Genomic DNA, 18,197 nt, shown 5'->3' on the forward strand with positions numbered 1-18,197 from the left:
TACGTACACACAATGTATATTTAAAAAAGTAATTTTAAGGTTTTTTTTTTTTAATGATTTAAAAAAATTCTAACACATAAAATAAGTAAATACTAAATGACGAAAGCAAACTACAAAATCCGAAATATAAAATGAAAAAGTTCAAAGTGAACATGATTTTCTGAACTATTTTTTGGTCATTGTTTTATATTTAGTCAAGTAGGATAATTTTACAAGGAAGGAATCAATCATCAAGGAGCTCATTTGTACTGGCGTGGGAAGGTAAAGCGCAGTATCTGCATAAATAAGGTTTCGAAAGATTTGAAGAAACGCTTTTTGGATTCCATACAAACAATAGAGAAATGAGGATTTGACGTTTTTTTTCCTATTTAATTTTCAGTGGAAACAATATAACCAAGCTGTCACAATAAAGCTGAAGTACAATAGATGACAAAATGCAAAAAAGAAGAAATTTGAAAAAATTGCAGACTCTTTCTCGCGATAGAGTAAGTCGTGATTATGTACTTGGATTTTACGGGACACTTGCTGGTGAAAATTACGTTTTCACAATTACATGAAATCAGAAAACATTTTTATCTTCTAATATATTTCTCTAATTCTTTTACAGAAATTTTCATTTCATATAATGGATTTTTGGACTGTCACCCTGGATATACAAAATTTATATACCTCCAAAATTCATATACCTTCTGTTCTTATAGAAATAAACTCTGAACTGTGTGCTTTTATTTGCATTTTACGCAATCTTTAACTTTGGATGTGTTGTTGGTGAACCATTACAAATAAAAAAAAAACTATTCCATGACATTTTATTTTACAAAACATAGTTTTTTTTTTGTTTTTTTTAAATCCTAATCACATGAGCCGGGCACACATGAAACGCTTAGCAGGCCCGCGGGAATAATGTTGGAGAAACCCTGCTGCACTTCATACAAACATACGATGATTATTTTTGAAATGAAAGTTACTTAAACTTTCTAAAACGTTCATTAAGACAATCGGTTGAGTTTTTACTGCTGCCATATTGAAATTTTCGGTAGCGATCCGAAGTTCAGCAAATTCGGAAATCCGGAAACATGCTGGTTGCAGTGTTACTGTATTTGCAGTCTCCTATTTGGTGTTAAAAAATATCGATTTTATACTTGCTTATTTATTATTACCCTAAACCATTTTTTTGAATATATTTCCAACTTTCATTCTTTATGCCTTTCTCGATAGCAGATATCTAATTGAAGAAATGGTAGAAAATGTTCAACTTTTTGTACATTTAGTTAAGAGTTTAAAGCTCTTTTATTTCACACACACACATATAAGGAATAATTTCTCTTATTTCTTCAAAACTTTATAAACACCCTCTATGTTAGAATTAGATAAAATTCAAGATTTATACTGGCATAAAAGGAAAATAAAAACAGAATAAAAAACGGCTCGTTTTCCATACTCAAAATGTCTGAAGCGGAGTCACGATTCAATTAGGTTGTATTAAACAGCTGTTAGAATGACACCTTCTTACGGAAGTCTTCGCATGTATTTTATTCCTTTCTTAGTTTTGTTTTTACTTATGTTGTGTGTCATTCTCTTAAATGCTTTCTCCGATGCAGAGTCGTAGGTTACCTGTCTATCTTAGTCGGCGGTGCAAATGCACTTGTTTTGAGTTTTTCTAGCCGACTTTTTTACTTTTAACATATTAGAATGTGGGCTAAAGTGTGTCTCGTTGGACCTCAAGGTAAGGCTTTTATATTTTGAGTTTAATTCGGTGATAAAATGCACTTGATAAAGTTGTTATAAAAAAAAAAAGATGAATTAAATAAAAGATGAAATAAATAAAAGATAGTAAAAGAAATAAAAGAAAAATATAATAAAATATAAAATAAAATAAATAAAATAAATAAATAAATAAATAAAATAAATAAATAAATAAAATAAATAAATAATAAAATAAATAAATAATAAAATAAATAAATAATAAAATAAATAAATAATAAAATAAATAAAATACATATGACGAATAAAGTCGTATGTATTTTACACTTGACAAAATCAGCTGTGTAGCTGTGACTTTGATATTGTACATCCTATATGATGTCAGCGAGCTGACAAAACAATCTGTATCAAAGTTATAATTCACCAGAATGTATCAGTCTACTTTCTCAAATGTATTTTTATTTTAGTTAAGTCTAAATTAGATGAATTAGTAATTAGTTAACTTTTTAATTAGCTATTAACTCAATCTCGTTTGACATTTTATTCCAATATGTCTACAATAGACACATATACGCCATTGCTTTCAATAACAAAATAAAATTATTTAAAAAGAAAAAAAAAGGAGGGGGGGGGGGCGTCGTATGGGACACACGATCGAAGTGAAACTTTTGCACTTCTAGGAAACATTTTCATCAATCACTTTTAAATAACGTATATTGTGTTTATCATTCACTTCTTCACGTAAAATTACACACATATGCGTCACTGTGCATCATCTTCTTCGCTCTTAAGAAGAGAAATTATCGGTTTATGTTTACTAAAATAAGTAATGAAAACTCTCGATTCTAAATTTTTCTAGGAACCTTTGAGAAAATTTTATCAATTGTTAGTCCGTGATTCATGACGTGTAGTTTTTTACATTTTGAACGGTCACTTTACCTACACCTTTTCTCTCAAGCCATACTCTACTTTTTTCTGTGCCTGACTTAGCCATATTCACAACAAAATTGTATGTTTTAATGAAGAAAACAGATTATTAACAACGGAAACATAAAACAATACTTGAAATGCGATGACTATACACACTCGTTTCGACGGATGGTGTGTTGATAACAAGCAGACCTATTTAATGATCACAACGCCGCCTGAACGCAGTACACGCAACAACGGGCAACAGGGGAGAAAAAAAATGAGAAGAGCACATGTGTGACATTTCATCACACAGAAAACTTCTACATCACTTCCGTCACACAAAAAGGTTGTGTATCGGAATTTCAAAGCCTTCGCATAAAAAGTTCCAATTCAAATAATTGATTATAATTGTTTCAATTTCAACGAACTCATGTTCAATAACGAATATACGTACAATGTTCATGATTAAGGATAGTAAGGTGCATTTAAAGGGAAAAATAGTTTTATTGATCGTACGTGTACAAATGTTTAAAATTCTTCAAAATACTGACCTTCATCAATGCACCTGCGGAGACGTGTTTGCCACGTCTCAAAGAACGGAGACGTGTGTGCCTCGACGGAAATGTCTCTCAAGAACGTTTCAACACGGTTTTGGATGTTTTTCACGGTATCCCAATGTTTTACTTTCATCACTCTCTTGAGTTGGGAGAAAAAAAAAATCTCGTTTAACCAAGTCGGGAGTGGCTCATGGAGTTGGGGGACCACCGGACTGTTGCTCCGGGTCAGGAAGTTGGTAACGATGAAGGCCGTGTGATCGTTGCTCAAGCGATTGCTCCATCGCACCATGTTACAAAAGTCGAAAACACACTACACACGAAGGCACGTCTTTCCGCTCACACTGCTCGGAGCAAACTGACGACCAGCTGCGTTCAAAAGGCAGATCTTTCACCACATTTTCCCCGTTTAACTACGCTGCCATCTATCGTCAAGTCACAATAAAATCATTAGCATTACTTTCATAATGAACTCTGTATAATGATGACAGCGTTCAGTATTCAGTATATGTTTCTGCTTCAAATTGCTTGTGCTTCAATCTGAACGCTTTTTTTTTTATCGAAGGCATTTTTGGCCGCAAATTTAGCGTTTATTACATTAGAGAGAAAGTCAGCAGTTTTGCTTGTCGCCGTTACCATATAGGCTCAGATGAGTTTAATTTGATCATACCATTAGGTGGTGCTACCTTTTTCTTTCGACGGACACGTTATTGTCAGTCGAACGTGATAAGTTATTGTCGTTTACGGTTAATGTCAATCGACCTGAGTTAAAATATTTTTTAAAATTTCTCAAATGAAATTTTCATAAGAGTGATAAATATAGAAAATGCGAAATAAATATTAAAATAATTTAAATAAATTATTATTTAAAATATTATTATATTATAATTTAAATAATAATTTATTTAAACTATAAATATTACTATTATTGAATAAATATATAATATGAAGAGTGAAATAAAGAGTGAAATTTGATTACGAACAATACATTTTTATATCACATGCATATTTTTTTACTGCATAGATAAGTTTTCTAGGACAGGACGCTTGTATACAAAAAGTTGATTGCATTTAAATCAGCAGAACAAATACAATAAAATGCAGCTGGAATTGAACCACAGAACTGCAAAAATTAGGTTTAAGCACTTATTAAAGAGAGGTTTTCATATCGGGGTCCATTTTTTTTTTAACTTTCAGATCTATTCCGAGTTAGACAGAAAATTAAAACAGTAGATTAAATTTTCTAGCGTAAAGATTATAATGGCATGCGTTATTGGTTTCATGCTATTTTGGGCGAAAGAATTATCGCGAATGTTGCAATAGCAAAAACACAAGTACAAGGAAATGCAGCTGGAATAAATACACAACTCTAATCAAGTTCATCAATCTATAAACCATTCAGCTTGAAGAAAGTTTTCTACGTTGCAGTTTTGTGGAATAAGAAGTGAAAAAAAAAATATTTTGTGCTATTAGTCTTCTTTTTCGAGTAGTATGATTTTAATTTTCAGAATATTTATCTTTTAATAGTTTAATTGCTTTCAGATAGCAGTAATGAATATTCTTGTCAATAGGAATTTATTCTTCTTTCTTTATTTTTTAACAAGTATACAGGCTTCAGCTACTGAAACAAAATGTAAATATAAAACGATAAAATCAGGTTAAAATATATATTAGTCGAAATGTTTCAACTTTGTCTGGGATTCACCCCAAGTGGCTCGAGGAACTGATTATAGGTCTGAAAAAAAAAAAAAACATCAATGCATATATGATTTGCAGCCATTTAGTTGTTTCTGGCTAATTACACATCAACAAAATATATTTAAAACAGTTAAACTCAGAATTTTATACTGTTTAATCATTTATTTATTAAAGAAATTAAGAAAAAAAAAGATGTTTGACAACGTACAGTATTCAAAGACAAGAAGAAAAATATCAGCTGCAGTTTTATTTTTCATTTAATTTCTTTTATTCTGAGGCGCCGTATTTGTTTTTATTGCTACGGACGGGACCGTTTTAGATATATTCGTAGAACATATAATTTTTAACTTTCATAATATATTTGATTCTTGTTTCCTATGTTGGCACTATACCACTCTAATATGCTCAATTTTCATTAGGATACACTGGCCCTTTATTATATTGAATGGAAAATGTATTGCTAATCATTAAATATTACACTGAGTTTAAAAAACTTTTAATGTAATCTTTCATTGGATCTAGCGTACGTAAAATAGGCATTTCTTCTCTCTTTTCTGATTAATTTTCATGTCATTGGAAACAAGAGAATTTTCGAGACACATAGACTACCAACTTTTAAAAAATAAAGTTCATACACATTATTTTTATATAAGTTGGGGTTATAAAAGTTATGTACTCTGTTTTAACAGTTCCGAGTACCTGATCAATTGCGTCTCCAGTGGCAATAGGTTATAAGACAAAAATCCACCAATTTTAAACTAATAACCCTTTTAAGAATTCACAAAGTTTTCATTATTATGTATACTTATTACCAGACTGATGTCAGCTCATCATTATAATGTATGAGATAAATAAATACCTTTGTGCTGAAAAGAAAAGTAAGAAAAACAACGTTAAAAATAAAAAAATTTTGAAAAAAAAATAGAACCGACTTCAAAATTGCTCTAAAAAGTGAAAAATAATTTTATTCTTTAAACACCATCGATAATACTTTTAAACATAATTTTTGAAGTTGGCGCAAAAATGATCGACAAAATCATTCACAGCCATAACTCAACTACAAGTATAAATTTAACCACGTCTAGTTTCTTCACTATCACATGCATTACGCATTGATGACAGCATATTTGAGTAACGATATAAATGTTCCGTTCCTAAGTTTGGATGATTTTTTGATAAAAATATGAACAAAGCATGGTTAATATGGATTTTACTTTTTGTTTTTGCGCCAATTTCAAAAATTATGTTTAAATGTATTATCGATGGTGTTTAAAGAATAAAATTATTTTTCACTTTTTAGAGCAATTTTGAAGTCGGTTCTATTTTTTTTTCAAAATGTTTTTATTTTATTCTTTTTAGTGTAAATGTAGATATTTCAGTAAAAGTAAGAAGTTACCTAGTAAGAAGTGCGGCTCTATATCACTGTATTGCTTTAGAAAAGCCTTTATTCAAAATTATCATTACAATTACTATTAATGTTACAGTTATATGGCACCAAACTTTTATAACAATGAGTTTCATATTATCGCGTAGATGAAGATAGCGAAGACAATGTGAAAGCCAAATAGAGCGAATACTCGTTAGTCTCAACTCGAGATCTTTATTCAGAACCACGAATAAACGTTACATCTCCTTATATACAACTTGAAAAAGTGCTGGAACTTTCCAGACTTGAAAAGATACAGAAATTAATAGAACATTCGAGAAAATACGGGAAACAGTAGAAACGAAATTTTAGTAAAATTCACTTTGTCCTAGTCGGAATTTGAACCCGGGTCGCTCGTGTGGGAGACGAGAATTCTACCACTGAGCCACCGTTATCCACGGATGAAAAGTGCGAACTTCGCTACAATATCATTTTAATCATTTAATACGGAAATGTACTGTTTTTTGCCCATAACTTTTTTTCTAAAGAACAAATATGGTCAAACAAAGTAATGGGACCTAAGTTGAGCCATCCTCTATCCATTAAAAAAAGAATCATCAAAATCGGTTTACTAGGTGGGACGCTATGAGTGGACAAACAAAAAAAAAAAAAAACATACATACGGTATGAACTGATAACCGCCTCCTTTTTGAAGTCGGTTAAAAAAGCACAAATTTTCGCAAATTTGCTTTTTTTTAACATTATAATGTGTATCTAAAAATGTAGATTTGAAAACACACACACAATACACAAGTGCAAGTCCTGGAGGAAACGAGCTGAGCATCACATGACTTCCTTTTACTCCAATTTAATGTCATTTTCCAAATTTATCATTAAAATTGCCCATTATTGGCAATTTTAATGTGATTCAATAGTTTACTCTCTAAATATCACCAACAGTGGCCAAATTGATACCAGATTAAAAAAAAAAAAAAAATCGCCAAATTTGTCATTAAGTTGGCGAAAAAACTTGACAAACAAAATACTGGCGATATATCGCCAAGTGTCCACCAAAGTATAACACCACTTGAGTTTACATCGAAATTAACAATGATTTCCTCCCCCCCCCCAAAAAAAAGGGGCAAAAGACCCTCTTAGGAACATCCGAATGCAACCAAAATGGAAGGTGCCAAACTAGAGTCCACTAAGAGTATACTTACCAAATTTAAACTTTCTAGGACATACCGTTTTTGAGTTATGCGAGATACATTCGCACATACACACATGCGCACATACATACGTACATACAGACGTCACTAGAACACTCGTTGTAATTAACTCGGGGATCGTCAAAATGGATATTTCGGGTGTCTGTACGTTCCTAGGCATATGTCCACGTGTGGTCGAGTCGAAAAAGAAAACCCAACATTCATTCGGGGGTGAGAAAAATGGAAATTAAGGCCGATTTTTGAGTGAAATTTTTTTCGCGAATACAATACTTCCTTTTTGTAAAAGGAAGTAAAAAAGGGGGGTGGGTGCACAAGTTAGAAAGAGCAAAAAAAAATAATAATAATAATAAATAAATAATAATAATAATTTATAAATAAATATACCGAAGACACACAGATTGCAAAAAGAAAGCACAGTACTGCAAAATGAAAGCACAGAAGTTTGCACACAAGGTGCAAAAAGACATCACATGACTTCCTTTTACTCTAATTTAATGTCATTTCCCCATTATTGGCATTTTTAATGTGATTCAATAGTTTACTCTCTAAATATCACCAACAGTGCCGAATTTGAAACCAAATTTAAAAAAAAAAAAAAAAAAATCGGGGATGAGCAAAATAGAAATTAAGGCCGATTTTTGAGTGAAATTTTTTTCGCGAATACAATACTTCCTTTTTTGTAAAAGAAAGTAAAAAATGAAAGTGGCTGATTCACTTTCAACAAACCACGATATTTTTAAAGTTATTTAAAATTTATTTGCCATTCCAAAAATATCTGCACTTTGCGGGTGTTTTTCCCTATAAAGCTTTTATATGACTTCCTTCGATATAGGTTTAGATGTGAAAAAAGATTAGCTTGATAATAATTAAAACAATGTTACTGCAAAAACTAAGTAAAAACAAAGAAACACCGAAAGGATGTCTTTAACTTAAAGTACGTTGACTACTGAAACTTTGATTCAGCCAGCACAAATATCATGTCAGTCTTTTTGGCGCAAAACTCGCCAAAAAGTTATTACTCCTTTATTAAAATCTCGAAAACTTGGCACTTAATAACCCGGCCAATTTCTGAAAACTGGGCCACACTGGCAGGTCGATAAAACCCGGCGCGAAAAACCAAATGCATTCCCTATAATCCGGCATTTTCAAACTCTGCCATTCTTCGGACAACAATAGGCCGAGTTTTTGAGACTCGACTATACCACAACTTAACTCCGTAAATATATATTGTTCCGCCTTTTCACAACCAAATGAAAGAAATTATTGGGAGAACTTGGGAGAGAACAAAAATCTCCTAAGCTTTATTATGCTTTTTTGCTTTTTAAAGAACGTTTGGAGTTTTGAGATTCGACTATACCACAACTTAATTCCGTAAAAATATATTGTTCAGCCTTTTCACAACAAAATGAGAGAAATGGTTGGGAGAACTTGGGAGAGAACAAAAATCTCATAAGCTTTATTATGCTTTTTCCCTTTAAAGAACGTTATTCACTGGCTTTATTAATTACGCTGCTTACCTAATAGCATATTTAATGTTTTTTAACCCAAACTAATGTTTTCTGAAGAAAAACTTGACCTTTTGATACTCGATACTTCTGGTGTACTTTACCGATTTCGTTATTTGCAATGAATATACCTAATGCTATGTATTGAAAGAACTGCTATCATCGTCAATAGTCTTTTGATACTCGATATTTCGGTATGCGTAGTATATTGATAAGTTTTTTTGCTATGAATCTATTGAATGCTATGTATTGAATGAGCTTCTATTAGCATCAATAAAGCGCCACGACTTTCTGGTTTGCTTAAGAAAAGATTAACAGAACACACAGCTATGAGGTCAACACCTTTCTGTTAAAAAGTTAGAAATAAAGTCCACATCGTTGAAACAGTAAATTAGCAAAAAATTGTAAACACGTATTTTGAAGTTATATTTGAGGCAGTGAGAAGCAAAGGGAAGTAAGTGACAAAATTAAAAATTTAGAGATAACCAGTACAAATGGTAGTTGAACCTGTCCTTTGTCTCTGGACAAGAGATAGTACAGGGTGACAAGAACTAACTTGGACACACGAAATACATTATAACTTTAATGGTAATAAAAATATTACGATCAAACTTCAAAATAAATATGAATATACATTATATCGTCTAATAAATTTACAAATTTTCAAAGTGGCTTCCTTTAGCCTTAATACAGAGCTTTAAACGTGTCACAAAATTTTTAGCTATGGCCCGCAACTCACTTACTGATATTGTATCCCATTCCTTGCATAAGGATTTCTTTGGGGATGCCAAAATTTTATGACATTTAGCACACACACCCTTGTCTCCACGACCTTCTTACATAGTTGAACGGCGTCAACGACCCCAATCTGTAATGGTTTGGGGTGGGATTTTTGCTAGAGGGAAAACACCACTTGTTTTTGTTGATCAAAGGAGCAAGAAAAATCAAGAAACATACCCTCAACTCAATTTTGAAGATGCTGTCTTACCTTTGTTGCAAAAGTTCTTTCGAAACAAAGTATGGATGTTCGAACAGGATTCCGCCCCTACACACGTTGCTAAAGGCATTTAAGATTGGTGCAAGACACATTTTTCAGACTTGATTCGAGCTCAAGAATGGCCACCGTATTCCCTAGATTTGAACCCAATGGATAATTCTGTTTGATCTTGGAGACAAAGTTGTGTGTTACACCTCACAAAACTTCGGCATCTCTAAAGAAATCCTAATGCAAGGAATGGGATAAAATATTAGGAAGTGAGTTGCGGTCCACAGCCGAAAATTTTGTGAAACGTTTGAAGCTCTGTATTAAGGCTAAAGCTAGCCACTTTGAAGATATTTAAATATATTAGACAGAAAATGTATTCTTATTTATTTTGAAGTTTGGTCGTAATATTTTCATTAGCATTAAAGTTATAATGTATTTTGTGTGTCTAAGTTATTTCTTGTCACCCTGTACTAGTAGCTCTGGTAGGTGCTGCTTATACAGCATGATTAAGAAAAAAAAATAAATGTAATTCAATGTCCTAGGACCATATATTTAAACGCGTTTTACTCAAAACTTGAAAATGTCCACTTACATTCCTTTGATTCTCACTGCCTCATTAACCTTTTTTTCAGACCAAAAAAGATGAGAGCTCATAAATACAAAGATTTTTTTCTTCTTTTCAAATTCAAATTTTAGTTGTTTAAACAAGTAATATTTTGTTCTAGGCTCAGGAAAAACGACAATTGCTTCAAGACTGGATAGTACGAGATTTTCTTCTGGCAGATGTCGAAATGGAAATTTGTTTACAAACTGCAATGTGTAAGCTTAATTTTCAATAAATTAGTTTAATTAGGTACTTAGGTGATTATATTTTTAAAGATATGATCTTGACCAAATGTTTGTTACGTTTATGTTATATTACGGTTATGTGATGTTTAGATTTCACATTTTAGACGAAAATTCAAATTTATTGAAGATTTTCTCTGAAATACGAAGTCGACATTTCTGTACCTAAAACTGAAAATGTTTATAGTATTAAAACATTTTTGATGGCCAAAAATCTATGAAATTGAATCAATTAAAACTCTTACTGCAGTGATTGAGCGATCGAAAATTTTTATTGTAACATGAATGACACTCCAACAGAGTTACTCCAACTGAGTGAAAGAAACAATTGATGAAAATAATTTAAAAACTACTTACAACATTTAAAAACTCGGGGCGCTTTAAAAAATGATTGTCTTCAGGGTGTAAAATAATTTTTCACCAAAAACTGTAGTCTTATGTTGAGGAGTGTTTCCTATATGATTGTCATTCACCAAGGTATTACTCAGAATCGAATCTCATTTTATAAACAAAGAATAAAATAAAAGGAAAATGGGGTAGAATTTTGGAAATAGGGAAGAGTAGCTCACATTCTAACACCTTTTTTCAAATGCCAGTAACATTTAATCAGACATATATTTTCGGACGTTTTGGTTGCTAACCTTTTTGGTATGATTCGTAGTATCTTGGAAGAAATTTGAACCAATTTAGCAAAGAGTTAATTAGGCCATTTTGAGGGTTTTTTGAAAAAAGTCATTTGTATCAATGCGCCTCATGTACGTGTCACATTGATATTGACCCTGGGGCAGTTTGATACAAGGTGCGGTACATTGATACAGTGATAAAAACAACACAAACAAGTGTATAATAATCTTCGTAAACCTGTTTAATAGAAACGTTTTGTTACAGCTACTAGAAAATAACATTTATCACACTTCTATGGTTGAGAGAGTTAATAAACTTCACATAAAATCAACTTGTTATAATAGGTAGGTATACATTTTTCTGTGTGATATCAAACACTGACTACAAATTGTGAACACAAAATGATATACATTTTATCAGACATATATTTTCGGACGTTTTGGTTGCTAACCTTTTTGGTATGATTCGTAGTATCTTGGAAGAAATTTGAACCAATTTAGCAAAGAGTTAATTAGGCCATTTTGAGGGTTTTTTGAAAAAAGTCATTTGTATCAATGCGCCTCATGTACGTGTCACATTGATATTGACCCTGGGGCAGTTTGATACAAGGTGCGGTACATTGATACAGTGATAAAAACAACACAAACAAGTGTATAATAATCTTCGTAAACCTGTTTAATAGAAACTTTTTGTTACAGCTACTAGAAAATAACATTTATCACACTTCTATGGTTGAGAGAGTTAATAAACTTCACATAAAATCAACTTGTTATAATAGGTAGGTATACATTTTTCTGTATGATATCAAACACTGACTACAAATTGTGAACACAACATTACAAGAAAATACTCAAAGAGAGTGAGCAAATGACAAGAAACAAATAATCAGAAAAATACCTCTTGAGTAGTGGTGGTTGAACAGCATTGTATAATAATATTATCAATAATAATTTCACCAATATTAGTCATAGCACCTTACGAGAAGAGAAGTTGACAGAAAATACAGCCTGTGTATTACATCTGATAAATTAACAGATGCCTCATCTGGAGCTAAAGGAAAAACAAAGGTACATGATCCTGGTTTCCTTCGCAAATTGGACACCTGATACTCATCTCGGTCATACAAAATCTGAACCTTACCAACGTAATGTACCGAACTCATCATTGTTAGGAATTGTCCCAGAAAAAAGCCATCAACATTAATTTCGTCTGAGCATGGATGAGCAGGGACGTCAAGGTCACGAAAAATCTTCAGCGAGTCTGAAGATGTATATTCAGTGTCATCTATGCATCAATGTGCTCCGCCATCGAGCGTATTAATGTGCTTCACCATCGAGCGTATCAATGTGCTCCACCATCGAGCGTATCAATGTATTCCACCATCGAGCGTATCAATGTGCTCCATGAGGTCATTTTGAAAACATAATGCTTCTGTAAAAATGTCCAACAAGTTAGGAGAAAAACGCAATGGGCAATTGATCACATATTCTGCACCTGCAATGTGTTTACAAACAAAACGGCAAAAAAGTACAGTTTCCCCTACAGTCTAGCTATAAATTAAAATTGAAAGAAAAAATAGAATGTAAACTTTTTGCTATTAAACATTAACTTTTCTTTGCACACTGATGCTTAAATTAACTTATAATTTTTTTATCATTATATATTATTTTACAATGATAGTTCGCATTTTGTTTTAACAAATTATTTCCTTTGCAGCATAGTTGGTGAAAAAGCTGTGGATTTGGAATTAGTGGATATATCAGGCGAAGACAGACTTCTTTGCATGGTTTGGTTTCTCTCTAATAAACATGTTTTTTAATTAACTTTTTTTCATCCGACTCATATTAAAGTTAATATTTACTTAAAGTGTGAATTATTTTAGACGCAACTTCAATCTTTAAACAATAAAATACAATTAAGAAATTTAAAAACAATCTTAAACTATTTCGCCAAAATTCCCACTAAATCTAATTTTAAATAACTGTTTTTTAATTTTATAAGCGTATATAAATAGCTAAATGTGAGTTTATTTTTATTACTATCATTACTTTTATCGCTTTGCATGCATTATATCTGAATAAGAAAAATATATGAACACTCATGTTAGAGTAAATTAAATTACTTTTATGATTAAGCGTTACAAGCAGCTATCATGATAAAAAAAAGTTTTAAATGATTTCCTACATTGAACATTTTTCATACTTTCCAATGATCTTGCAAAATATTTTACGAAAACAGATGCATGCAAACACCCAACTAGCTAAAAAAAAAAACTCTTTCTACTAATTTGTTTTCATCACCTTGCTTTAAATTTAAAGTTATCAATTCTCCATCTCTTTATCTACCTGTTTTTTAGAATTGTTAAGACTCGGGTATTATTTTCCAACCAAATCTTTGTTTAACTTTTTAATCTGAAAATCTCAAAATATATAATCTCTTTGCACTCATACCTGATTTTGAGCGGTAGAAATTAACCACATTAAAAAATCGCATTAAATATCGCTAAAAATTACACTATTAAGCATTCGTTTTAAAGATAGGCTAGTCAATTAAGTCCCAACTTGTGTGAAATTTTCATAAACCGCACAAAAAATAAATAAATAAATAAATAACGCACAAAAAAAAAAAAACAGGTTTGGGTGCATTTAAAAGAAAAAAAAAAGGAGTTCCGGCTGCTGCACTGTAAAAGAAAAATACAGAAAAAATTAATCCGTAGTCAGAACGGTTTGCGGAGAAAACCTGATCCTGTGTGACAAAAAATAATGTGGTTATGAATTTACTTCATTACTTTTACGGTTTTGCACAGCCAACAAAACTGTTAGCATAAATTCCAAAATATTATAGTTTATATCTATGATTTCTTTTTTTTTAGTGTGCTGCAACCATTATCTGCGACTATTTCTGTCGTGCGCACTTCAAACTCGCTCAAGTCAAAAAACGTTCGGTGAAAAAATGTAAAAGTTATGTGAATCATAGAGAGAGAGAGAGGCAGTTTCGTTCTTTTTTAAATTCCTCAGTCAGGAATAGTGAATAACCGAGCTGAAGGCAGATGTCATCTCATTGAAACTGAGAGTGCCAGCAAACTGGTCGATCAAGTGAATTTATCTCACCAGCGAGTGTCCGCAGCATGGTGCGGTTCGACTCGTGAACTGAAAGCAAAGCTTGGGTATTTAGCAATATGTCCGGATACTTCTATCTATGAAGTGGATAAAAAAAATAGTTTCCAATTTTTACTCGTCCTTTAAATGCACTAAACTTTTACTGAAAAGTGTAAGCTTAAACATACCTTTTATATGGTAAAAGTTACTGAAATTCAAGTTTCGTACAATTCTTCAGGTATAGAAATTTGAAAAAAGGATATAGTTTAAAATGTCCGGATACTTCTATCTATGAAGTGGATGTGCTTATCAGTAGCTGTAAAAAAATTGAGATTGAATTCTCAATAAGGTCAAGGCTGTAGACGTAAGTGTTGTTTTTCAGTGGAATATCTGCTCAGGGGAGCGAACTAGAATACTGTTTTGAGATGTCCCTATTGTACATTCGGTCAGGTTTAAAAAATTTTGCTGTTGCCTAATATTTACTAACAAATATCATTACGCAATCATGATGTAGTTGACGCACTTGACGGTGCTTCAAATATTTATTTTTCAATTTTTCTAGGGACCTATATTTTACAAAGAAGCTAAAGCAGCCCTCTGTATATTTGATTTGTCATCTGAGTCTTCTTTTTGTGAACTTAGTCCATGGATTAATAGTAAGTAAATGAATATTTTTGATGATATAATGTTCTTCAGGCTCATTCAAAAAATAGTAAAACAAAGTTGTGAGGCATCCCCTTGCTACTGAACATGCTTCACATTAAATTACATAATTTTTTACTTTTTAGTTCATATTGCTTGACAAGCGTGTCTTTTTACGCTTTCTAAAATTATATTTTTATTTCAACAGTTGTTATACACTGTTGCACCACTGATCTAAGCAAAAGCTGGACAGATAAAAATGTTTTTTTTTTTTTTTTTTTGTGGTGGTCAAAATATTGACAAAAAAAAAGTACCGTAAGAGTGCAACTAATGACATAAATATAGTCGACTCCCGAACAGCTGGAATGTTGAGGTTATATCTGGGTTTGGATATGCGAATTCTAAAAAACATTTTAGCATTTTTTTTTCTGTAGATGTGCTATCTTTCTTTTGCTCTAAATAGTAACATTGATGGGTCGTTAAGTATGTAGTATAAATGTCATAAATTGTATCGTAAAAAATAACATTGAAAATATTTTCCTTGAGTTAAAGAATTATTGAAACATTTAATGACTCCACGTAGAAATAAAGAATCAGCGTAAAGAATATTTTCAAGCTGAAAATTACTTCTATTAATCTATTATTGCTACCACGTCATTAAAGAGCTCGATAAATAGTCCTTCAAAATTTTAGGTATTGTTGAAAATTTTGTTAAATGTTCATCATGAGACAGTCACACTGTTACGAATATTTATTAAAATATTGTCTAGAAAATACAATGTATGCGCAGTAAGCAACGAAGCAATGAGTTTTTGAACCTTTAATATATTTATTCACGCATTTTGAAGAGCTGAAAATCAGTTGAAAACATAGGTTGCATTGGATAAGTTTCTAAAATATGGTCGATAGATTTTGAATGCAAGGATTATGCCATCTTGGGGGACTTTTAATTGTAGCGTTTTCCGTTTCCTTGGGGAAAAAAAACATGGAATCTTTGACCCGGAAAAACGATATAAGGTAAGAGGTCGTCATCTGAGCAACATTTCATTAACCTCATAAAACTATTTTTAAAGTGCCCTAGGCTTTGAGAAAATTTCAGTTGGTTGCACTTGTGCAAATATGCATCTATTTTACAATAAATTTAGTTTGGACGCCCGTGGTTTTGAGACTTAGAACTGACTTTCGCAAATTAGAACCAAGCGATAGTTTAGTCTTTGATTGTAACCGCTTGATGCCACCGCATTTCGGAATATGAGCATGTTTTTGAGAAACTGAAAGTGTTACTCATTAATATATCAGACATTTGAAAGAAAAAGAACATAATAATAAAACTTAAATTTGTTTCTCATAAATTAAGAGATTTCGCAATCAAGAATGGCAGTCTGAAGTGTGTTTCTGAAAGTTTTCCAGAGGGAGGTAAAGAGTGTGTACTCAATGTAATTTTTATCGGAAAACAGCCAAAGTCACGCCCACTTATATATAAAAATACTAATTTTTAAGTGATAAGAAAGCAATAGACCCCCCCCCCCCTCTAAATAATGAGCCAAACAAAAAGAAAATAGTTTGCCCCTTTACTATACTTGCCGGGGTGCGATATGATTTGAATGGAATGATTCATAATTTAGTGATAAAAATTTCTAATTACATGCAGGCCAGTTGATACAAAGTGACGTTGGCGACACATTAATCAAATTATGAAACTTGGGAATGTCCCAATGATAGACAGACTATTTGAAATACTTACAAAAATCGTACTGATATTTTCAGAGTTATTATATCAAAAAAGTTTTAGTATTGCATAGCTTCTTCAAAACTCAGTCTCAATTAATATCAAGAATAAAACGGAAAGTTCATTTTACTGTTATCAGTGCCCTGATCTAATTTCAATTTGTTTGGCAGAGACACTTTGTAGGGTGGCAGAATGAAATCAAACATACGAGAAAGAAGCATGGTGACGCTGCTAACGTAGACAAAACTTTCAGAAGTGCAGACAAAGACTCCGCGAGAGCTTGATTAGCAACAGAATAACCCATTTCTGCGAATAAAATTTGAGGATAGAAAATCTTATGATGTGTGGAAAAAATAGATAGAGGGGATAAAATGACTACTTGAAACAATTTCAAAAATCATACTAATATTTTTAGACTTAATATTATCAAAAAAGTTTGAATATTACATAGCTTCCTTAAAACTCAGTCTCAATTAATATCAAGAACAAAACGGAAAGTTCATTTTACTGTCATCAGTGCCCTGATCCAATTTCAATTTGTTTGGCAGAGACGCTTTGTAGGATGGAAGAATGACATCAAACCTGCAAGAAAGAATGGTAACACTGCTAACGTAGACAAAACTTTGAAGTGCAGACAAAGACTCCGCGAGAGCTTGATTAGCAACAGAATGACCCATTTCTGCGAATAAAATTTGAGGATAGAAAATCTTATGATGTGTAAAAAAAAAAAAAATAGAGGGGGAAAAAATGTTGCATCAAAACATACTGTGTAGTAACTTACACTCCAGACTCATCATTCACCATTGTCCTTCGCAAAGAATGGACTTTTTTACTAGTATAAAGAATGCATGGTCAAGGCTACAATGCGAACAAAGAGATATCGTAAAAGTCAAGGTGTGAATTAAGTAGACACATCATTGTTACATAAATGAATAAGATTTGTGACTTAGTCTGCGGTGCAGAATTACTGTTATGTAGTTTTTAATGGAGCTGTTTGATCATCATTTTGCATTCTTACTCATAAAGTACTTCAGCATTTAGATTACTGATTCTTATTCAACTCTTACGTAAAGGATATGAACCATATAACTTAGAAACTTATTTGAAAATCAGTGTAAAAATGAAACAAAAAGGAGAGAAAATTGGATGCATAAGGTACATATATTTTGTGGCAGCTATGACAGGACAATTATAGTCTATTGTGACGTACAAAATATTGTTTTTTTTTTTTTTTTTTTTTTTTTTTTTTAAATTATTTCAGAATCTCACAAGATATAATAAATAAGTTCTTAGAAATTTTTTCTA

The 18,197-nt window shown here is 31.8% G+C and overlaps 1 protein-coding gene across 1 annotated transcript in view; it reads left to right on the forward strand.

The window, feature by feature from the left end:
- The first annotated feature begins 1,574 nt into the window (after positions 1-1,574).
- The window catches only part of LOC129231256 (ras-related protein Rab-21-like), a 35,522-nt gene continuing 18,899 nt past the window's right edge, over positions 1,575-18,197 (forward strand). The window contains exons 1-4 of the mRNA XM_054865534.1: positions 1,575-1,726; positions 10,679-10,772; positions 13,140-13,209; positions 15,084-15,177. Coding sequence (XP_054721509.1) covers positions 1,693-1,726; positions 10,679-10,772; positions 13,140-13,209; positions 15,084-15,177 — 292 coding nt within the window. The 5' untranslated portion in view covers positions 1,575-1,692. The remainder of the gene's footprint in view (positions 1,727-10,678; positions 10,773-13,139; positions 13,210-15,083; positions 15,178-18,197) is intronic.

Source organism: Uloborus diversus, chromosome 10 (assembly GCF_026930045.1).
Source record: "Uloborus diversus isolate 005 chromosome 10, Udiv.v.3.1, whole genome shotgun sequence".
Lineage (NCBI taxonomy): Eukaryota > Metazoa > Arthropoda > Arachnida > Araneae > Uloboridae > Uloborus > Uloborus diversus.